Here is a 23750-nt window from a genome sequence, read left to right on the forward strand (position 1 = left end):
CTGCACGAGCAACCACCAAACTCCTCAAGACAACCCTACCACAAGCAAGGACCAAACTAACATAATTGCATTCAGTCCCCACACATTTTTAAAATGGTACCAATACTGAATAAGCCTAGTAACACAAGCAAATTTGCCCCAGATACAATCACAACACAGAAGACACTGAACACCTCATCCCACATGCTCCACTCAAGTCTTACCCAGGCAACAACATAATACCCTTTCCTTGAGTGACTTATAGGCCAATCCAGTTGCTGCTGGTTAATTAGGAGACTTTGTTTCATGCAAAAGATCAACAGATTAACTGACTGTTGAAATATTAACATATTTTCCTCAACATTGTTTTCTCTAACAGTGCATAGCTGTATATAATCTTTCTCTTTAGGATGTGGCCAGTACAAAGGCAAAGTATGAACAACAGATCTACAAACTTGAGAACGATCACAGAGTGAATATCTCCCGCTTGGAACAACAGTTGGCAGGTCACCAGGAGCGGTCATTGGCAACATTACAGGAAAGGGATGAAGAAATCCAGAGACTCACTAAAGAAGTTCATGATCTTAGAAACCCCCGAATTCAGGTCAGTGGTAACTTCGGGTGGGTTTAATATTTAGTTTTCAGTTTGGAATTATGATATGCTCTTGTTTTGTGGCTACCTCCTTTGGCAACCCCCTGCATCTCCATCAGGAGGTACAAGACCTGAGAAACTGATTCTAGGTCTTCAGACTAGTCCCAAGATCTTGCTTTATTGATATCAGCTGTATTTCTTACACCTTTTCATACATGAAGAGCTGACAACAGCAACTATTCCCCTCCTTCTATTACCTCCATCCAGTGACAAATTAACCCCTCCGATACGATGACGCCTACGTAGGCGTCATGAGGAGTAAGTGGGTACGCGAGAGTGCCGATGTCAGCGTCTTGATTATATAAATTGTAGTTGTACCTGCGTGACCCCCCATACTCTGTAAAGTGGCTTCATCATATTTTCTAAGGTTTTAAAAATTCACGGGTGAAAGAGAACGAGCAATACAGCGGTAACTTTATTTTTTACAATGCGAGTGTTATGACGCAACATCGCACGTCTGGTGGTTAATGCTGCCCACGAGATTTTGGCCTGTATTGAAGGGGTTAACAATCCCACTGTTGGGGCTACATATGTGGCAACCTTCTTCCTTATCCACTCAAAATAATCTACAAAGCACATGAGAACACCACCCCTTCAACGCACATCATTCTTTCATCCATTCACAATCTTGTTAATGGATTTTAAAGTGTATGAAGTAGATGTGCTTTGACTACCAATAGAGGAGGAAAGGGCCTTTGGTATATATATCATAATTTTACAAACATTTATGCCCAATTCAATTTTATCTTCCAAAAAAACAGGGGCAATACGGAACCATGGAAGCAGCAGCAGCTCTCTTGTCCAAAGTGGGAGCTTCTGGTGGTACAGAAGGGCCTCTCCTTCACCACTTGGAAGAACTGGCACGGAAGGAAATGGAGATTAATCAGCTGAGGAAGGAGAAAAGGCAGACAGAGAGTACCATGCGAGAATTACAGATGGCAGCGCTTGTCAAGCAACAGACATATCAAGACACAATTGAGATGCTGCAAGAACAGGTTGAAAGGTGAGAGTTGTGGGTAATGAGGGTCTGTATGTGGGTTGTCCATAGACAACTTGAATTGGGTGTTTTGAGAGTGCTTGTTCAGAAAGAATGAAATATAACTACAAGACTATTGGCCATGTTTATTGTAAAATTGTAATGTAGTTACATTAATGGTAATTTTACTTTGTTAAAGCATTCTCCTATTGGGATGTATAATTATGTGCATGTGGGGGGGGGGGGATATCCATGTCTCTTCCATAATCCTGTTATATCTGTCAGGTGACAGGTAGTCTTTTATCTGTAATCCCAAATGTTTCTCCTATTTTGTTTTTGTAATATATATTTATTTCTCCATGAATAGTTTAAAGATAGTCTTCAGCAGATATTGCCCATTTCTAGTATTTTGCACTTTTGGTATTGAAATTAATTTCCATTCATCTTCATGCAAAAATAGTGTCTAGATCTTTTTGCAATACCCAACAGTCCTCATTTTTCACTCTTCTCATGATTGTTGCATTATCTGCAAACATGTTGCCAATTTGTTGTATCTTCCAGCATGTCATTGACTTGGATAAGAAACATTATTGGCACTAGCACTGAACCTTGTGGACCTACATTGTAAAAGCTTTTGACTGGCCTAACACCTTTCCCCCTATTATATATATGCAATACCTTTTACAATAACTTCCTTTCTGCCCTATCACAAGCCTTTTCCATAAAAGCCCCCCCCCCCAAAAAAAAAAAAAATCCTTACCTTATGCCAAAAACTTCTTGCAAATGTGCCTTTCCACAAAAATATGATCCACGCACTCTCTACCTTTTCAAATTCACACTGTTCCTTACCAATTACTCCCCATTCCTCTCCAAATCTTCTCAGTTAATTGAGGAGATATACACATGTGTGTATATAATATATATACATATATATATATATATATATATATATATATATATATATATATATAGAGAGAGAGAGAGAGAGAGAGAGAGAGAGAGAGTTTTGGGGTTAAGGTGAAAGCCTTCCATTTTTACATAGAACCCTTTTTATACTTAAGATTCTTCCTCTGATAGGGGACAGGTATGCATTAAATTCTTAAATATAAATACTTATTCTTACAGACACAAGCGGAATGTTTCTCGTGAAGGAGAAAATCTCGAATACCTGAAAAACGTTGTGCTGAGGTACATGACCAGCTCCGACATGAACTCAAGACAAATGATGCTCAATGCCATTGCAGCGGTCCTCAAGTTCACCAGCGACGAGGTCGAAAGCGTAAAACAGTATAATGCCTTATGGTGGTGGCAGCAAGCGCCAAAGAGTAAAATGCCGGGCAAGTCATCATCAGCATTGTAGTGTCATGGAATTGGAAAATGGTTTTGTGGTGGTCTTGGGGTGTGATTCACTCGCTTTTTGTATGTGTGCAATGTGTGTGATATTGAATACGTTTTGCACTTGATCATACAATGCTTATTTGTACTCAATGAAGTCCACTGCTGCCTTTATCGACATTATTTATGATTTGAACTGCACATTGGCATGACATTTCAGTCTGGGATTGATGATAAATTTAACATTTCAAGATATGTCTTCCTCGTCTCTTTGCCTTCCATCTCCTGTGAATGTGTCGTACTGCCATGTATGATTTTTACGTGAAAAAGACGGGTGCACAACATTTGAAAATGAGCTTCATATTAATATCGGAGGTTTGTCCGCCTCTGTAAAATGTTGGGAATGCTTTCCAGAGTGGAATCTATCAATTTTTTTGTGGCTGAATTCCTTCAGGTAATTAGTCTGTTTCCTGTCATTATTCCTTGTTATTGGTGCATGGTATTAAAAATCCTCAACCTTCTGCCTTGAAGAGTTGAAATGCACAGTTCCCTCTACTTTATTTTTGGAAAAATTGTCATTGTTTTTGGAAAAATTGTCATTGTGTTTGAGGTAGATATTTGATCTGATTTTACTAGAAAATTAATAATGTGTTGCATTGACTACTTTCACAGGGCTCATTAGGTATGCTGAGAACTTCTACGAAGAACAAGGCAGAAGAAGGAAGAACTGGAGGAGAGATAAAATTGAAGAGAATAAAGAATAAAGAAAAAATGCACTGTACGGATGAAAGGCAGGAGTTGGTAGATATTTATGAAGGACCAACATTAAAAAAAAAAGAGGAAGAAAATTAAATGATTCAAGGAAGACAGAATCATTTTTGTGTGGCTATCAATCAATCAATCTCTGGTCCCAGGTCTCTTTCGGATTTATGACCCTGAAAGAGACTGGTAATGCCATCAGATCAGCCCATACGTCATTCAGGGTAGAAACATCGTCAGAAACAAGCAAGTGCAAGTTGGTGTAAGGTAATTTGTCACACGTTTTGTGGGTGGCGACTGCATCTGGGGCATCTGGTGTCTGTATCCTTGTTGATATTGTGTTAATAGAGGAGGATTTTGTGGAGTAATCAAGCCCCAGGAACCAATGATGGATGCCTGCAAATGGTCCTATGAGATTGGTGTCAGAAAGAATCCTTTCCCTCCTGCCTGTCTGTCTTTAAAAGCTATCAACACCTTCCTCCATCTAGAAGGGTGACACCCAGTCTCCAGACATACCCCAAGATCTTTTTCTGTCAATTTAAGACTTTATTTCTTCCATCTTTTCACATAAGGAGAGCTGGCAACTAGCTGCATTTCCCTGTGGGTCTTTGTAAGTGCATATGGGCCGGGCAGTGAGAAGAGCATGGAAGAAAGGGAGGCCTTTTGGATAGATTTAAATGAGTGCATAGAGGGTTTAGGAAGAAATGTCAATGTAATAGTACTGGGAGACCTTAATGCTAGAGTGGGAAATGGTCCAATCGATGGAGTGGTTGGGAAGTGTGGAGTTCCAGGAAAGAATCGTAGTGGAGAGTTGATGGTGGAAATGTGTCTAGAAAGAGAGTTGATGATAGCAAATACAGTGTTTTGGAAGAAAGTCAAGCATAAGTACACATGGGAGAGGGTGGTGGAGGGAAGGGTGGTAGATAGAGCGCTAATGGATTATGTAGTGGTAAATAGGATTATGATAGGAAGAGTTGAGGATGTACATGTGCTAAGGGGAGAGGGTGGGGGAATATCAGATCATTTTTTGGTGGAAGGTAAGTTGAGAGTGGAGGATAGATGGAGGAGGAGGAAAGGGACAAAAGGTAGGGAGGTTCTTAGAGTGAACTCCTTGAATGAAAAGGAAAAGGAGAAGGAGTACGAAAAGAAGCTGAAGGAGGAGTGGGAGGGAGTAAAGGATAGAGCAGAGATGGGTGTGGAGGAGGAATGGGGATGGTTCAAGGAGGGAGTCTTAAAGTGTGCAAGGATGGTGTGTGGAACAAGAAGGACAGGGGGAAATAGAAGAAAGGGTAGTGAATGGTGGGATGAGGAAACAAAGAAGGTTGTAGAAGAGAAGAAGCGAGCATTCACAGATTGGTTACAAAAGAGGACAGGGGAGTCATATGAGATGTACAAAGAAAAGAAAAGAGAAGTAAAGCAAAAGGTAAAGGAGGCAAAGAGGAGAGCAGATGTGAAATGGGGTAGGAGTATGACAGAAAATTTTGAAAGTAATAAAAAGATGTTTTGGAAAGAAATTAAGAGAGGAAGAGGAGGCGAATCAAGTAGGGAAGAAAAGGTAAAAGGTACAGATGGAGAGTTGATAATGGAAGAGATGGCAGTGAGGGGAAGATGGGCAGAATATTTTAGGGAGTTGCTGAATGTGAAGGAGGATAGGGAAGGAAAGATAGCTGCAGTGGGAAATACGAAGAAAATGAGAGTGATGAGTGAGGAGAAATAAGGAAGGATGAGGTGAAGGCAGTTGTAAAGATGATGAAAGCAGGTAAGGCACCTGGTCTGGATGGATGTCATGCAGAATGTCTGAAAAAGGGAGGTTCAGTGATGGTGGACTGGTTGGTGAGATTATTTAATGTTTGCTGGAGAGAGGGTAGAGTACCGGAGGACTTGGAGTAGTGCCTGTATAGTTCCTCTTTACAAGGGAAAAGGGGACAAGTGTGAATGTAGTAATTTCAGAGGGATTAGCCTGTTGAGTGTAGTAGGGAAGGCTTATGGGAGAATCTTAATTGAGAGGAGAGGAACAGAAGGAGTAATTGGTGAGGAACAGTGTGGATTTAGGACGGGTAGAGGTTGTGTAGATCAGATCTTTGTGGTAAGACAGATATGTGAGAAAGCTATAGGAAAGGGGAAGGATGTTTTTTGGGCTTTTATGGATCTGGAAAAGGCTTATGATAGGGTAGACAGAAAGGCACTGTGGGAGGTTATGCAGATTTATGGGATAGGAGGAAAGCTTTTGGGAGCTGTCAAGAGTTTTTATGTGAGTAGTAGAGCATGTGTTAGGATTGGAAATGGAGAGAGTGAGTGGTTTGAAGTAAAGGTGGGACTTCGTCAAGGATGTGTTATGTCGCCCTGGCTGTTCAACTTATACATGGATGGGGTGGTGCGAGAGGTGAATGCTAGGGTAGTGAGTCAGGGATTGGAGATGGTTAAAGAAAATGGAGAAAAGTGGGAGGTGAGCCAGCTGTTGTTTGCGGACGACACTGCGCTTGTGGCAGGGTCAGAGGAGGGATTGAGGAAGCTGGTGGCAGAGTTTGGGAGAGTATGTGATAGAAGAAAGCTAAAGATAAATGTGGGTAAAAGTAAGGTGATGAGATGTACAAGGGGTGAAAGTGGCAGTAGACTGGAAGTGAACATTAAGGGAGAGCGACTGGAGGAAATGGATAGTTTTAGATACTTGGGTGCAAGTGTAGCAGGAAAAGGTGGAGTGAAGGTGGAGGTAGAATGTAGATTGAGAGAAGCGAGTAAATGCCTTGGTGGTTTAAAGAGTGTAATGAGAAATAGACATTTGGGAATGGATGCGAAGAGGAGACTGTATGAAGGAGTGATTGTGCCAACAGCACTGTATGGGGCAGAAACGTGGAACATAAGAGAAGAAGAGAGAAGGAGTTTGAATGTGTTTGAGATGAGGTGTCTGAGAAGTATGGTGGGGGTTACTAGGCTAGATAGAGTGAGAAATGAGGAGGTGAGGAGGAGAACAGGGGTGAAAAAGGATTTGGGAGAGAGGGTTGATGAAAGAATATTAGGATGGTTTGGACACATGGAAAGAATGAGTGAAGAAAGACTAGTAAAAGAGGTATGGAAGGCAGATGTGGAGGGAGTGAACATGAGGGGACGTCCTAGGATGAGGTGGATGGATGGGGTGAAGGGGGCTTTGGGGAAGAGGGGAATGTCTGTTGAGGAAGGAAGGGAGAGGACGGAAGACAGAGGTGAGTGGAGAATGGTTGTATATGGATGATGTTGTGACTGCATGAGGAGGAATGGGCGGGGGGGTGGGGTAGTATGTGTGAGTAAATTTTGACGCAGCCCGAAGGGATTTCTCCCCGTCCTCTCCTTATATGCAAAGGGGGACGGAGAGGGGGGGTCGCCGATTAAATGAAGCGGCCTTGCTGTGGATGTACTGTGTCTTGCGACACTGCTTCTGACCCAGGGCGGTGGGCAGGGTGCAGGGATGACCCGTCATCCAGGAGGTGCTCAGATGAGAGGAAGGGTGGGAGGGGTGTGGAGTGTATTTAGGGATGAAATGGGTGGGAGTGTTTTTATGCCTTTCCCTTTTTGGCTACCTCCCTTGGAAGGGGGAAAAAGCCTTGGTATATGTATGTATGTATGTACTAAGCTGGTGGCATAGAAACAATCCTGCACTAATTCAACATGCAAGATAATACACAACAGTGGCATGAGGTTGTCTATAAGAATAGAGGTGATGGTAAACAAGCCCACAACAACAACCATCCACATGTATCGGTTTATACCTTGTGAAAATTCCTTTTACTTCTACAGCAAAATTATCAATAAATGACAAATCACGTTAATGTAATGCTGTGATTTAGAAATAATTGTTACCAGCATAGTTTGTTTCTGACTTGTTCATATGTTAAATTCCAGCCACAAGGTATTACTTGTACAATATCAAGTATACCACATGTGGAAGGGGTGAAATCCTCGTGTTGCCCCAGTTCTCTTACAGACCAGCAGCTTCCATGAAATATGACATGAGGTTGCTTATTAATATTATTTTTTGTTTCAATTATTAAACTATACATATATATATATATACATACTACTATTTTTATTTTTTTTTAGATATTACTGCCTTCAGAGTATGTGTGTTGTGGCATTGTTGAGTCTTGGTTGTAAAGAACATCATCAGGCATAATAGAAGAGTATATTTTCTTAATCATGCCTAACAGACATGTTAGTTATTATGGTCACCAACAACTTCTGGACCTAACAACATTCCAGTCAATAAAAGAGAAATCTGTGTATAAAATATATTATTCCAGTAATGATGACAAATATATTCTTACATAAATACGAGTTTGTTTTATCCTATGTACAGACTCCAATTTGAACCCATTTACTTGGTATATGGTAGCCCCAAAGATGAACAAAGTTTACCAACAGATAAAGGGTTGTTATACCTTTATAAGTCAGGGGCAACTTCAGACCAGAAACATATCATACGAAGACTATCAAAAGAAAGGAAATTCATGAAACTTCATGATAACATAAGAGGAACTCCCATCATAGAAGCAATAACAAAGTCAGTACCTTATCATATCACTACTGCTGCTGCTGCCCTCTTTGCACTCATTATGGAATCATTGATACCAACTCCATCATAAGAACTACCCGCAAGCAACAGGGGTAAACGAAGCCTTGCAATTAATCGTCTTGCATTCTCCACTGCTTGTGAATGGCCTACAATATATTGGGGGATGCAGTTTTTCAGTATTGCAGTATTGTATCTACATGGAGATTCGGTAATATTTAGACTATTTCTAACTTCTTGTAAGGCCTCCTCCATCAAGGTACTGGGAGATGGGTTTTCTCCAAACCAGTCTTTAAACCAATACCCACCCATCATAACTGTTAGAATTGTACGGTCCCCTTGATCAAAGGTACAGGTGTCAAAGATAACCCCTAATACCCGGCATGGTTCCGAAGAAGGAACAAGGTACCCAAAGGCTGGCTCACTGAGCAGATTACCTTCAAATTCCATAGTTACCACTCCTACTGTTGTATATGGAATAGATTGGATAAGACTTTTAAGGTCTTTATTTAAGGGTTCAAGAACTGGGCCAAGATTCATACTAGGAAGACATGATATCACACTTGTAGCCTCTATCTCTTCCCCTGATGTTTGAACTATAAGGCCACTGTTGTTCTTTTTTAGTCCAAGTACTGAATGACCCATTTTTATTTCTACACCACTTTCCAATAATTTGTTTTCTAGTGTCTCTGTTAAGGTTTGTAGTCCACCCTGCAAGGACCAAACAGCCCATTTCTCCTTCCGTGCTTTCCGAACAAGTTCGGACTTCATCAACGTGGGGTCCGGCTTTTCCGAATTTTTGCGATCCTTTACCATGCCCTTGATGACTGAGCCATGCTTCTGCTCAACTTCGTGCAGACGTTTGGCAAGGGCCTTAACGCTCAAGTCTCGGGCATTACCAGCAAAGACTCCTCTTGCCAGAGGATCAATAGCATAACTGGCAACCTCAAAACCAAACCTTCTATTAACAAAACTGAATAAACTTTCATCTTCGTTGATCACTCTCTTCTTCCAAAGGTCCCCAAGTGCTGCAAAGGCAAGTGGTTTGGTAAATGGTGGTTTCTTGGATAACGCTGTCTTCAAACTGTTGGGTAGTTTGTGCAGGGTCCCCTTAACCTAAAAAATAAAATTAATATAACCCTTTGGAAAGAAATACACAACAGTGAAATTGAAAGCATACATGTATATCAAGATGCAAAGCATTAAAATTAATAAGTAAATATCAATGCATTCAATTTGGCATAACCAGTTTGAAAAGATATACAAAATAATTATATTTCTTGTATATTACAATAAAAACAGTATTGACCTTAATCATTCTATTCAGAGTAGAAGGGTGACCATAGACTACATGTCGAATCTTGCTTGAAAGGCCCAACTGTTCTGCAAGATGCAATGTATTGGCCCCTACATTTCCACCAGTCCTGTAATATGTACAATATCAAAAATTATTTTCCAAAATCCCTGTGGTATATGTTGAGTCCTCCTCAACAAATATTACAGGGATTTCATAAGAAAACATCACCTGAAAGAACAGTAATGGGGGCAAAAGAAATAAGTAATGCATTTGATCCAGTCCCTAAATATATCCAATCAAAAAAGTGCATAGTCTGCTATCCAATAGAATGACAAAATATGGCTAACAAAGTTCTTCACTAGCAGAGTGCAGAGTATTCCAAAACAACAAACTTCCAAGAAGCAATACACCTGCTCTATCTAATCTCTTCGCAAGTGACCTTCCAACTCCAGATCCAATGAATCTCAAAGCTCTCACCTATACAGATGACCTAACAATAGTTCAACAACAACAGCTACATAACAGCTGCTAAGAATACCTGAACATACTTTGACAAACTAAAAGTGACTGAGACAAAATATATTGAAAGCCTCTGTAAAGAAATAATCATACCTAAAGTAAAAAGAGAGCCCAGGTAGGTGTTGCAACAGGAAGGATGTTGCCATTTACAGATAAATTTGGTGTGGAGAGCAAGTCTGCCATTCTTAAGCTGAAAGAACAGATCCATTCCTTTAAATGTTGAAATATTGAAGGTGGGAAAAAAAAGGTGGTGGGGAAACTCTTGATGTGAAAAACAATTTAGTAATATCAAAGAATGCTATGGGAGAGAGAATGGATTCAGCATTTGTTAAACAATTTTACTTTATATGTGGGTTTGATGGAGATTCAGCAGGGAGAGACCTACTAGCTTTTATGGCTTAATGGAAAACTTCTTGCATATGACAATTACATTGCTGGTTACCTGGGAGTTGCGGGCCTCCTACAAGAGAAACCTGGGGCAACAGACTGATTAATCGACAATTATGCATGATGAACTGCACTATGATTTTTTTTAAATCGTCCAACTTCTGCAGTTAGACATGTATTTGGAAAACTATATTATAACTACCAATTTTACATATTTTCCTGACTGCGGTGAGAGAAAAAAATTAATGCTTGTGTACTGTCAGCAACATACCTCCTAATTTTACTCCAATATATTAATGTCACTAGTGAAAATACTACTACCATAATTATTTTCTCTTTCCTTATGAGAACAATAATGGCATGAGAAAGCAAACTTTTGAAGTGCAATGCAATACATGTTAGCTAGGTCAGAGACATAAATCTACTGATACCTTAGAGTTCTTGGCCCTTCTTCATATACAACTCCATCCTCATATCTCCTTGACTTGACCCATCCTCCTAAGCGGTTTGCAGCCTCAATTACCACTATACGTGAGGTCACTCCACCCTGTCGAAGGTAATAAGCTCCTGCCAAGCCACTTATACCTCCTCCAAGTACTACAACTGTCATATCTGCAAAAGATTTTGATAACAGTAGTCCCTTACATGTGCATTGGAAAAAGCATTTCTAATTCACACACACCAGAGTATTACACTGAACACTGGACAAAGAATTAAATAAATATACTTTTCCTTCTGGATAATACATGTGTATTTCCACTATAATGCCTGTACTAGTAATAACTGTACAGCTTTTTTTTATCTGTATTTAGCACAGTATGTTCATATGACCTGATATTTCTATTATGTGCACTAATTTTGTAGTACTAACACAAAGCATTTTATGGTTACTTGTATTTTTTCTTTCTTTTCTTTTTATCATATGTGATGTTGCATAGTTCTAAAGTTTATATATCCCACATTTTTCACCCTCCAATCTATGTGGACATAGATCCAGGGGTGGAGTACATCCACCATGTACCCCCAACATTCAACAGTTAAGACACTGCATATGGTACTTTATTTATTTTCTTAACTAAATAATGACCTACCAACTTATGATGTCCTTAAATTTGCTGTACACTACATCTAGATGTATTTCAATAGAGTACATAATAATTTTTTATTTCTAATATTTGGAGAGGGATTTCTATGAGTTTGTAAATTCCACATAAAACTTTATTTTACAATCTAAGGAGGCACATATTGTATGTGTGTGTGGGGGGGAGTGGGGCTGCATCCAGCACATGCACAAACCACCCCCCACATTCAACAGCTAACATTGGAAAAATAATAGTTTGTTTACATTTTAAAACCATAAGTTCTAAGGAGCTGTATAATAGCAAATTAACCCATAACTCCTTAAATTTATCGTAGACTGTATATGACCCTCTCCCCGGGAAATGGCAACAGCCTCTGTCCTGGCTTAGATGTCACTCGAGGATATGGTATCCTGTTGTCTGGATATGACATATTCAGTGTCTTCTGTGGAGTGATTATATCTTGTATTTTAGTGCTGGATGGTGGTTTGAACAGTCATGCCAGTGTAATTCTTGCCTCTTGGGGAGTGATCTATCAGCAAAGCTCGTCTTGAGGAGTGTAGTATGGTATGAGGTTTGGTAGTCTGTCTCAGGATTCTTGCTTTAAGATCTGAGTGCATATACATTTCCCTAATTACAGTATACAGGAAAGGAGCAATACTCATGGGCTCCTGTCTCTTACTTTCCAATCTAGCATATCAGTTTTGATGTACTATCTGTGCAGTATAATGCTGGAATTATTTTTTTGTTGAATCTGATCAGCCATACTTGTGTGATGTGGTGGGAGTGAAGGGTGCCCAAATAATCCCAGTATTCTTTGATCTACCCTATCTGCCAGCTCCCTTTTTACCCCCTCTTTTTTTTTATAGTGTACAGTTATATTTGCTATTTTCTCATCTCCAGAAACATTTCCTGTTTACAATTTAGTTATTCATTAGAAACAGTAGATAACCTTGAGGCCTAGATACTAGTAAATATAACAGCTATATATAAAAAAAGGAGCTCCAAGTGATCCATACAACTACAGACCAGAGTCTAACCAGTGTTGCGCAAATTAATGTAAACTACTGTAAGAGAAAAGGTAATTAAGCACATGATGGACAGTAATAAATAACATGGTTTCATTCCTGAGATCATCAACAGTCCTACAGTTAATGAGACTGACTGAAGAGTGGATGGAGGCAGTGGAGTAAAATGGTTGTCGATGTCAACTACTGTGATTCCCATAAGGCTTTTGACAGTTCCTCAAAGAAAAATTTTATGTTTAAATTCAGTAACCATGAAATTAGAGGACAAATAAATAAATGGGCTGGAAACATCTTAGAGGATAGGTGACAAACGGCAATTGTCAATGGAGCAAAACCTCTGGAAATCAGTCACAAGTGGGGTACCTCAAGGATCTGTACTAGGCCCACTACCTTTTAATGTATATGGATGACCTCTCAGAATGTCTAATACATAAACATGTATCTGTATGCTGATGACAAAAAATAAATGTTTTGAAGTACATAGGATTGAAATATTATAATATAGCTAATTACAAAACACAATCATCTTCAACATCCACCAGTTTTTGGAGGCTCTGGAACTGAGGTTCTATTCCTGTATCATGCAAATTTCTTAATTCTTTCTTTTTCTTTTATTAGAAAATATATTTTTTGCATAGTATAGTAACAGTTAGGTTAGGAGCTACTGGACACCGTTACTCAAAAGTTTTATGTTTGACATCTGCGTCTTGCGTGATTCTGGATTTCTACTGGAAACTGGTGCCCCAGCCCCAGTAAGTCATCTTCCAGAAATCAACTTGGAGTAATTGTGAGTTAATTTCTGCCAAAACAATTTGACATTTATTATTTTTTAACGGATCACCATAAATAAGAGGATTGAATTGCCATAACACAGCTAATTTCTAAGTAATTCACTTACATAGCCAATCCTGAAAACATAGTTATATCTTATGGATAATGTGATGCATACAAACTCTACCTTCAATGAACAGCAATCCAAAATAAATGTCCGTTTTATTTGCGTCAATCCGCAACTTACTTCATGTAAACAAACTGGGCCCGGCGAGTTTCGTCATTTCATAAGTACGAACTTCCGAACCCGACCCATCTCAATTTTATAGTTATGATATACAGAACAAATTTTTATGGACATCACATGCGCACGCATTCACCATTATTACTGAATCAGATTAAGACAGGATACGCCGTCATTTACTGAATTCAAGTGGTCTTGGATCGACAGAATCTATAACACTAAATTTTATCAGAACATGTCACATTGAAATAAATTACTTTATAAAAATGTACAACTATAACTGACGAAATATGCGCCAAAAGGTAGGGACTTGTTTTCTTGCGCTAGATAGACCACGCGTTATCGCAGTCTTCTATTCGATTTAAAAATATCAAACCCTACCTTACCAACACACACTCATCCTAACACCCTGAACAGAAACCCAACTCTCGTGGAGAAATTATGTACTGAAATACATAATTTGCAACACATCAATAAACTCCCCGCCCCATAAACAACATACATTTTTTCACGCTATCAAAGCAAATCTATCCCCCATCCAACATACCCAACGGACCACACACTACGTCAAGACAGGAAGTGAGCCAAAATTCGCCATAGCAAATCAAACACACATCCCAACACCAACTACTATTTCAGCCTCCTTGACCTTCCAATGCCATCACCAAGGTCGCGACTTCTGACCGGCAGTTACTATACCCACCTGATTTAGAGCTCAGAACGCATATAAAGTCCGTTGATGCCGTGACCTCACACACACATTCAAATCAAGTGGGCATTAGCAGCAAAAGGCTATCTTTAAACTATTCCTTGGAAAGTGAACCCATCACAAAAGCAAAAGGAAAAGTTTTTGGAAGTGTTGATAAAGGACAACTAGTTACTTGGCAGACATTCATCAGGTTGGGAGAGGCGTCCGGATTGCTGCAGATTTACTAATTTCAGAGAATAAGTGGATTGAGCATCTATTGTTTCGAAAATGAAGCAACCGATAATAATTCGCGGCGCCCATCTTGTTAATTAAAACTAGTTTTGGAGGTACTGTGGCATAATATAGCAATGCAGTGTATATGTATTATGTTATACATTATATTGGACATTATATCAAAATGACCTCTTTCAACTGCAAATTGTTTCGTCCAATATTAATCTTAAAGGTCAGATATCAACAGATATACCATTCGCTAAAAATCATCGTATTGCTCGAAAAAGTACTTTTTAAAAGCATACAAATAAAGTTTTTACCTATTACAGAAGAATTTATTAAGAAAATTCACTTTTAATTGCGACTCACATACCACTTTTCCGAAGTCTAGATGTTCTAGTCGATTAGTAATTAGTACCAGTAATCGCCGCTAGGTGAACCGGCGGTGACGTCACAGTTGCCAAACAATCGGACAAAGAAACACACGCTGTAGTTCAGCTCAGTCATTCCAATCGAGTTATTCATCTTCATGTTCGTTTTTAATCCAAATTTGTTCGCAAAAATGGCCTATTGTGCATTCCAATTCGGAAGGATAGTATGTATGGTGGAAGAAGAAGAGGAAGAGGAGTTTGATATCGCCGAACATCGCATTGTAGAGCCTTACCAGTTCGAACTGATAGTAGGACAGCCCGTTTCTTCGTCGGAATACAGTGCAAGTGAAGATGAAGAAAGTGGTGAACAAAATAGCGAAGAAGAAGGGGAAAGCGATTTGTCAGATTCAGAACCCGAGACCATGGGGGAGGAGACGGAATTCGACGGCGACGTTGATTTAGACGGTGCCGAGAATCAAGATGGGCCTACCACCCCTCCTAGACGCAAACCCAAAAGATCTGACCACTCTCATAGGATTGGGAATACCAACTGGTATGAAATTCAGTGCATTATTCCTACCTTATTCAGGCTATCATTGCAAGCATGGGATGGGGTCCTTTGTTTTTATGTCGACGATCATTTGTCAGTCTCTCTCTAAAATTCCAAGCATGGGGGGAAAATTAAATGATATGAATTGCCTTGTGGCCATTTCTTCCTGCAAGATCGAGATTATTCATTTAAAATACTGGAATGAATGAATGAATACATGTAAATAAAATGAAGCCAAATAATCTTTTAATAAGTACTGTCAACTGTGTATTTTCTATTTTACTAAACACAGTAAAGTGCATAAAAATAAAAATATGTACAAGGAAAAACATCATAAAATGACTATCAATATTTATGCAGTTGTTTCTTTCAGGCTATACAGATATATTGCTTACCGGCACTTCACCAGATGGATTTACCACATCCTTGGTAAAAAAAAAAAAAAAACAGAAAAGTTTTGCCATCTTGTGCACTCACGAATTCGTGCACAGTGGGAAAGTGAGGACTATACATACTGTGGTTTCAAATATCCCCAAGTTTGATGTGAACGCAATGACATGTGATATACATATCAGGAAGCAATGTGGACTTATGAAATCATTGTTAGTTTGATTACAAAGTCATGTACCATGTACTAGTCTGTTGACTCTTTATCATGTTTATGTGATGGCAATACTGCTGCTGTACACAACCTAGTCAGTGCTTCAATGATTAAACCGTGTTCGCGATTGTCTTTCAGACACTACATCTGATTTAGTGTGTCTTTTGTAGGTATCTGCAATATTTTATACCTCCGGTCCAGCGGCAGCGCCAGGAATTTTTAGTTGGGGAGGCTAAGGGGGGGCTGAGCAAATTTTGGGGGGGCTAATAGTAATATGATAATACACATATATTATCCTCATTTCAGAAGGGGAGGGGGTTAATGGTAGGGCTAGCACTGATGGCTGACAAATCTTTAGCCCTGGCAATTAAAAATTCCACTTAATAAAATTATTTCAATGAGTGTTTTAGATTTTCAATTTGCTCATTTCAGTTGGGGGGCTAATGGGGGGGCTGGCCACTTTTTGGGGGGCTAAAGCCCCCCCCTGGCGCCGCCACTGCTCCGGTCCATGGCTTCAGGGCCAGTTTAATTCACTAGGCCTATATAGGCCATCCTGCATGTCCATGGGATTTATAACAAACCCTCTCTGACATAGGCATGATGCATGGAGTCAGAAAAAGTAAACTGCCTACGGTACCTCAAGCCTCCGGCGTTTATCAAACGCTGACCTACTTTTCTTTTTTGGTTTCGGCGTGGAATGCTTTGTAGTAGCTGCAAAAATTGAGGGCACGGCATCAGGTTTTAGATGTCTCCTGGTTTTCTCCATAAATCCAATCGATAACGCTAGATTCATTTCGAAGCATTCCTTTTCGAAGTGGTCAGAGCAAAGTTCTGAAAACTTCGAAGGCTCCCACAGTTTGCCCGGTCTTTTGCCTGCTCTGTTCACCTTTCTATCCATTCCGATCGTCGGGCTGGCTCCGTAGGAAATTGAAAGAAATTCCTCCCACTTCCACTACCATTGTTGCAGCCTGCGGCAACGCAGTACACCATTATTATCACAATTTTGTGACAATAAAAAAAAAAAAAATTGAGACACTCAAGAGACGACACACGACTGACAATGCAAAAGCGATACGATGCACTCTCAGAATTAGAATAACAATATTGTTTGGCAACTGTGACGTCACGAACGCGGAATTCCCCGAACGTTCCCGAAGCGCACGGGCGGGTTGTTTCGAATAGCAGACGACCCAATGAGATGAAGACAAACAACTGTTTTTGCCAAATTTGAAAAGATGTAGATGGTGGAATTATATAGAATACTATCAGTATGCTTTTTTATGTACATTAAACTGTAAATACAAAAAGTTACGGAAGTCTTGATATCTGACCTTTAATTGGTTTGACAAACCTGTTAAACTCTAACTAGACTATATTAACAAAAAATATGTAATAGCCTCATATATAGTAGTTTGATGCACAGTAATCCATAGATAAAAAGATAGATAATTACATAAAAATTACATTGCCCTAAATATAGTTACCTTCTTTAGATGTGAAAACTTTTTTTAATATTGTTGGAACTGCAATATCCCTCAATCTAGTCCACTGTCCCATATGATTAATGTGCGCTTCCTTGAAATGATCGGAGCAGATTCTAAAATGTGCAATTGGGCTCCACTCACCTCTGTGCAAACTCATCTACTACTGACGTTTTCTTTCCGAATTACATGGAAACCTGAAATGGAAATTTCATTAACTTAGATTTAAGATTAGTTTACGATTAGGCCAATTACGGTAGATGTAGCTTAACGTTCAACATATATTTCCAACTCTATATTCATATAATGTTGTCAGGTCTAAATAACGCTTTTTCTTACATTAGCTTGACAAATTGCGTGCAAAGGCATATGATGTCTTAACTTAATCACTAAATATGCTACTACACTCTACCTAAGGGAGAAAAGTGCGAGGAAATTCTTTTTCAACGTTGACAAATCATCTTTCTTGCCTTCATTATCCTATCGCTTACATTCCTCTCCTGGTCTTATAGCCGTTTTTTACGCTTGTTACAACCAAATGCACAGTACCGAGTCCCGTTCTTAGCCATAACCTACAGTACTATAACAGGCGCGAATGGTTCCAACAATATGGCGCCAATCAAAATACGCGGGCTTCGCTTTTTGCGGACGGACGACAATAGGATGCTCGATTCAGTTTTTCTTCGAGATTAGTGAGAAGATTAAAGTAGCTTTTCACTATATGAATGAAGAGTTGATGAAAAAATGTCATCGAAACCCTGATCCAAAGACTGGAATGTGCATCAGTGGTATGGTCCCCACACAGAGTGAAGGATAAAAACAAGCTCGAGAGAATGCAAAGGGTAGCAACCAAATTGGTCTCTAGCCTGGCAGATAAAACATATGAGGGAAGACTAAAAATACTGGGTCTGCCAACTTTGAAAGATCGAAGAGTGAGAGATGATACGATTACAGTACTTAGGTCACTAAAATTAATGTATGAATGATGAATAATATATCATACGAGAGCAAATCCACCCACGGGTTCTCCTGCTCTCTCCCATTAGGCGCGTAAGGACAGTCACCCACAGGGTCCGGGAAGAAAAGTAGCTGGAATGATGTGTCACTTTCTCTGGCAAAACCACCGTTAGCGCCCTCTGGAGGAAACTGCGGCTGGCAACAAGAGCAGTCTACCGACCCCCACCCCCAGCTCACACGTAGCCCAAGCAACAGGCGGAGCTGTTGGCGCAGCAATTTGCGGAGCCCTCCTCTTCTGCTCAAACCCCCCTACCTGTCAGGCAGGAACTGCACCTTCTCCGACAGGGTAGAGGGGATGTGGTCCACACTGCCATGGCCACGGCTGTCCCGGCGGACTGTCCCTTTACACTCGAAGAACTTCGACAGGCTGGCAAGGTGCGCAATGGTACTGCTCCTGGTAGTGACGGGATACGTTACTCCTTCCTGAGGCAATTGGGGCCAATCTGGGAAGCTGACAGCACTGGTAGTCATCAATGACTCCTTGCAGGCGAGGCAACTCCCTGCGGAGTGAAAAAAGGCGGATATCGTGCCGATTCCCAAGCTTAGGCACCCACACAGCTAGAGGGCCATACCCCCTACGTCCAGCATTGGCAAGGCAGCTGAGCGGATGGTCCTCAATCACCTCCTGTGGTGGATGGAACCCTTCCAATACAACATGTATGGCTTTATGAAAGAAATGGCAGCAACTAACTGTGTGGCAACTCTTCTTGGATTGGTCGGTAGTCTGCTTGTCATTGTGGTGTTTCTGGATCTGGAAAAAACATACGAGCTAGCAAGCGCCTCTGCCATTCTTGCTTCAATGTCTGCTAAGGAGGTCCAAAGTAGACTTCTGATCTGGGTTGCAGACTACCTCACGGACAGGGAAACTAGAGTGCGCTTCCAGGGACACCTATCTCATACCACAGAATGGAAAATGGGACCCCGCAGGGGGGGAGTTTTTAGCCCTACCCTCTTCAACATGCTCATGGAGAACTTGTCTCTCTTTGACCTCGGGGAGGATGCTCGCCTCCTCTGTTATGCAGACGATCTCGCGTTGGTGGTCACTTGGGGCGGGTGCCTCCTTCGCAGGGCTCAGTGGGCACTCAATCACCTCTCCCAGGAATGTGGAAGGCTGGGACTGAAGATCTCGACGGCCAAGACCAAAACAATGAGTCTGAAGACGCGGAAGCAACGCCCCCACCCTACTCTTCAAGGTGACACCCTTCCCTGGGTGCCCATCTATCAACACTTGGGCATCTGGATCGACACCAGGCTCTTCTTCACTCCGGAGGTCAGGTACAACTGTGAGGCCACGAAGACGAAATTAAATCTCCTCGAAGCCATGACGAGACCCCCGGCTAGGTGCTGGGCACAAGGCCCTCCGGATGTACTATATTCAAGTGGTGCGTTCGATGATGGACTATGCCGCTGTGGCTCTCGTTTCCTTCCGGCCCATTTCGTGGGACAACCTTGAAGTCCTCAAAAACCAGGCTCTCCGCACTATCAGTGAGGCCCCTCTATGGGCCAGTGTGGTGAATCCTAGGCAGGAGGCGGGAGTTACCTCCCTTTGCCTACGGGCGGAGAGGCTTTCTTCCTTTCTTCTCGTCCGACTTTTGACCGGCCCAAGGGAGAGTGAAGTGAAGATCTCCCTCCTGAGTGCCCTAGAAGCCAAGGGAGACCCAACCGGTCGTTCTTGGAGGGCCCATGCGGTAAATACGATCCGCGTCTTTGAACTCCGTGAATTGGTTCGGCGACGTGCTCCAGACGGCCCTCATCCAGATTATGCCTCCCTCCCCATAGCGATTTCTTTGCGCCAGCTTCCAGCTTTTCCAACTCAACGGAAGGAAGGCTGACAACGACTCTACAGAGTTGCGACCCATGGTCCTTGAGGACATAAGGTCCATTACCTCCCAAACGAGCTTGTCGTACTTCACGGGTGGATCTGTTGACCCACTGATGAGAAAGTGTGGTGCGAATTTTACAACCGCCGGTAGGGTGACCGTGCTATGGAGAGTAAGTGACAGAAGCTCTACTCTTCAGGTGGAGCTGGCTGCCATCCTACCAAGCCCCTAGACCACGCTCTCTCTGCAAGACAGGGACCAGTCGTGATCCACACAGATTGAAGGGGTGCTATTGACATCATTCGGTCCGCAAAGACAACGGATGACAGCTACATTACGACATCAATCCAGCACTCACTGCACCTTTTGGACCAGCATGAGAGGTCTGAATACATTTCACTGGATCCCCAATCACATCAAGATTCCAAAGAACACTATTGCGGATGATGCTGCCAAGGCAGCGGTAAGGTTCAGCAAAACCACACTGCCTCTGTCACCCACGATCACACAGATCAAGAGCGTCACCATCAAGAGGGCCGGATTAATGGCCAACCACAGCAGCCGACTCCATACTTCGGAATCAGCGCTGTGGTACTACCTCGTCATTAAGTACAAGGCAGCTCCTGCCTCCGAGTAGAAGGACAGAATCTACCGTCCACATGATCCGTCAAGTGCGCGGGAAGAGAAAATCACGAATGCTGCAAAATCTGCGGGGCCGAGATGCAACAGCCACTCCACCATTACCAGTCAGAGTGTAGAGCCACGGCCATTCTTCTTCTAGGACTCATCTCGCCACTCATCGCGGCAGTGGTGACGCGGCACCTCACCGTCTCCCCTTGCGAGGCAACCCTCAGTGTATTTGGGGAATAACCTTCTCCCTGGCGCCGCCTGCGGTTGAGGGGTACCCCCCCCTCCCCTTCCCCTAAGATCAGGATGTCGCTGCAAATAACACTGGCATCGCGTGGACAACAAACAGTGTATATGAACTGTTCCGAACGACCTGCAAGGTTGTGGTCCAAGCGGGTCCGAGCCCCGCAAAGAAAGAAAATAAATAAATAAATAAATAATAATAATAATAATGATAATAATAATAATAATAATAATAATAATAATAATAATAATAATACATACATACATACATATACCAAGGCTTTTTCCCCCTTTCAAGGGAGGTAGCCAAAAAGGGAAAGGCATAAAAACACTCCCACCCATTTCATCCCTAAATACACTCCACACCCCTCCCACAACAACAACAGCAACAACAATAATGATAATAATAATAATAATAATAATAATAATAATAATAATAACAATGACAACAACAACAACAGCAATAATAATAATGATAATAATAATAATAATAATAATAATAATAATAATAATAATAATAATGATAATAATAATAATAATAATAATGATAATATAATAATGCTAATAATAATAATAATAATAATAATAATAATAATGATAATATAATAATGATAATAATAATAATAATGCTAATAATAATAATAATAATAATAATAATAATAATAATAATAATAATAATAATAATAATAATAATAATAATAATAATAATAATGAATAAATGTATGAATTATATATATTTTAAAGCAGCCCGAAGGGATCCCCGTCCCCTCTTTTTCTGCATGAGATTGTGCCATGAGTAGGCAACGCGTGACTATTTCTATGGTAAGCGTCTCGCGTTGGGTCACGTGCTCCCGCGTTAAGTTGGCGTGGGACGCGACCTAGCGTGACCATTGTTTCTGCGGCGCGTCATCACGTGACCCAGATGCTAGCAACTGATTGGATGACGCGCTAGGCTGACCCGCAGGATGAGTAGCCCGCGGCCGGACATAGTCAGCCTCTCTCTGACTACGCTTCTAGACAGACGTGAGCCTAACTGGGTGCTGGTTACAGGACACAAAGAGTAAGTGTGATATTCTATTCACAGTGCCGATTAGTTCTCTCCCCCATTAAGCCTCCGATACACATTTCATATTCTGTGCTACAAATAAAGAGCCAACACATTCTACGTGTTTTAGTCATTTAGCCTAACCATTGGGACACTTTACCATAAGATGACGGAAAGAGTGTGTCACCGATGAAGTGAAGCAGCCTTTATGTGGATGTGTCTTGCTGCGTTGCTTCTGACCCAGGGTAGTAGGCGAGATGCAGGGGTGACCCGTCATCCATTAGGGGCTAAGATGAGAGGGAAGAAAGGGTGGTGGATGGGAGGAGAATGGCTGGGAGTGGGTACTTGCATTTTGACTAGGCTACCTCCCTTGTAAGGGAGAAAAGCCCTTGGAATATAGATAGACAGATAGGTCACTAAAAGGGGTAGACTACAATGACAGCGGAGATCTCTTGATTAAGAATAGAAGGGCTGTAAGGAGTCATGAAAACAGATTAAGGAAATACAGTTTTTTCCATATACAGATAGATGCATAAATAGTTGGAATGGCTTAGAAGGTGAAACAGCCCAAGATGGAACAATACACGAGTTCAAATCTAAATATGATGATTGGAAACCAAGGATATAGATTAAGTTGGAATTGTACATGAATTTCAGGATAGGTATGATATATTGGAGAACATGAGACGAGACTCAGCTAGCGTCGCTACTTTCCTGTGTACTACAGTTAGGTAAATAAATGCACACACACACACTGATAAAACCTAGACTAGAATATGCGGCGACATTGTGGTCACCCAGTACCAAAAAGAATATAAAGAAAATAGAAAGAATCCAGAGAGCAGCAACAAAAATGGCATCTGCACTCGCAAACTTGTCATATGAGGGGAGATTGGTTAAACTAGATTTACCGACTCTGGAGCAAAGAAGAGAGAGAGAGGTGACCTACTGACCATCTACAGAATCATGAAAGGCACAGAAATACTTGATAGGTAGGACTTGTTAAACTGGGACAGGAGAAGCACAAGAGGACATGGAAAGAAAATAAAAAAAAACATAGCTACAGAAGAGATCGGAAGAAAAACAATGTTCCACATATAGTGGTAGACACTTGGAACAAACTGGACAAGGAAATAGTGTGCGCAAAAAACATTCATGAGTTTAAAAGCAAACTATAAGGGCGCCTACACACTGTCAGTCATGATTGCACAATATTCATGATTGCGGAAGCATATCCTGTGTGGGTGGGTGTGATTGAGTGTTTGCGCAAATGATTGAGGAATTTCCAACACGGTTTGATTTTGTAAGCTCAAGCATAGTAGTTACACCATCATGGGTGATAGTTAGTGTCGATGATTGCGCCAACAGCTCAGTCTTTCCTTTACAGCCAAGAGTGGCTATGCATGCAGCCGCTTTACTCATCTTCACTCCACAAACTCCAAGAGGTAAGTAATAATTGCTCAATCTTATAGACAGTGTGTGTCCCAAACACTGTTTGCACAAT

At 41.1% G+C, this 23750-nt stretch overlaps 3 protein-coding genes across 9 annotated transcripts in view; 2 read left to right on the forward strand and 1 right to left on the reverse strand.

Annotated features, from left to right (window-relative positions):
- LOC143037878 (GRIP and coiled-coil domain-containing protein 1-like) overlaps window positions 1-8247 on the forward strand; it is a 22665-nt gene extending 14418 nt beyond the window's left edge. For 5 of the 6 annotated variants that reach the window (XM_076206496.1, XM_076206500.1, XM_076206497.1 and 2 more), the window contains exons 12-15: window positions 389-583; window positions 1393-1634; window positions 2733-2944; window positions 3615-8247. In XM_076206496.1, the coding sequence (XP_076062611.1) occupies window positions 389-583; window positions 1393-1634; window positions 2733-2944; window positions 3615-3706 (741 nt within the window). In that variant the 3' untranslated portion in view covers window positions 3707-8247. Of the gene's footprint in view, window positions 1-388; window positions 584-1392; window positions 1635-2732; window positions 3397-3614 lie in introns of all 6 variants that reach the window. The other variant, XR_012967529.1, reaches the window with a different exon arrangement.
- On the reverse strand, window positions 8248-13709 carry Ppox (protoporphyrinogen oxidase). 2 transcript variants are annotated; one of them, XM_076206502.1, is made up of 4 exons: window positions 13573-13709; window positions 10879-11059; window positions 9554-9668; window positions 8248-9360 (listed from the first exon to the last, which is right to left on the reverse strand). In XM_076206502.1, the coding sequence occupies exons 2-4, from the start codon at window positions 11055-11057 to the stop codon at window positions 8248-8250; spliced, it is 1407 nt and encodes a 468-aa protein (XP_076062617.1). In that variant the 5' UTR covers window positions 11058-11059; window positions 13573-13709. The 2 variants fall into 2 exon arrangements, with proteins under 2 accessions (XP_076062617.1, XP_076062616.1); XM_076206501.1 differs by having other exon boundaries at window positions 13513-13670.
- Window positions 13710-19166: 5457 nt separating this feature from the next.
- LOC143038167 (uncharacterized) lies at window positions 19167-19964 on the forward strand. The gene has a single exon (XM_076207186.1). The coding sequence runs from the start codon at window positions 19167-19169 to the stop codon at window positions 19962-19964; it is 798 nt and encodes a 265-aa protein (XP_076063301.1).
- The last annotated feature ends 3786 nt before the right edge of the window (window positions 19965-23750 follow it).

The sequence above is a fragment of the Oratosquilla oratoria genome, chromosome 23, assembly GCF_046742065.1.
Source record: "Oratosquilla oratoria isolate Oo_2021 chromosome 23, ASM4674206v1, whole genome shotgun sequence".
Lineage (NCBI taxonomy): Eukaryota > Metazoa > Arthropoda > Malacostraca > Stomatopoda > Squillidae > Oratosquilla > Oratosquilla oratoria.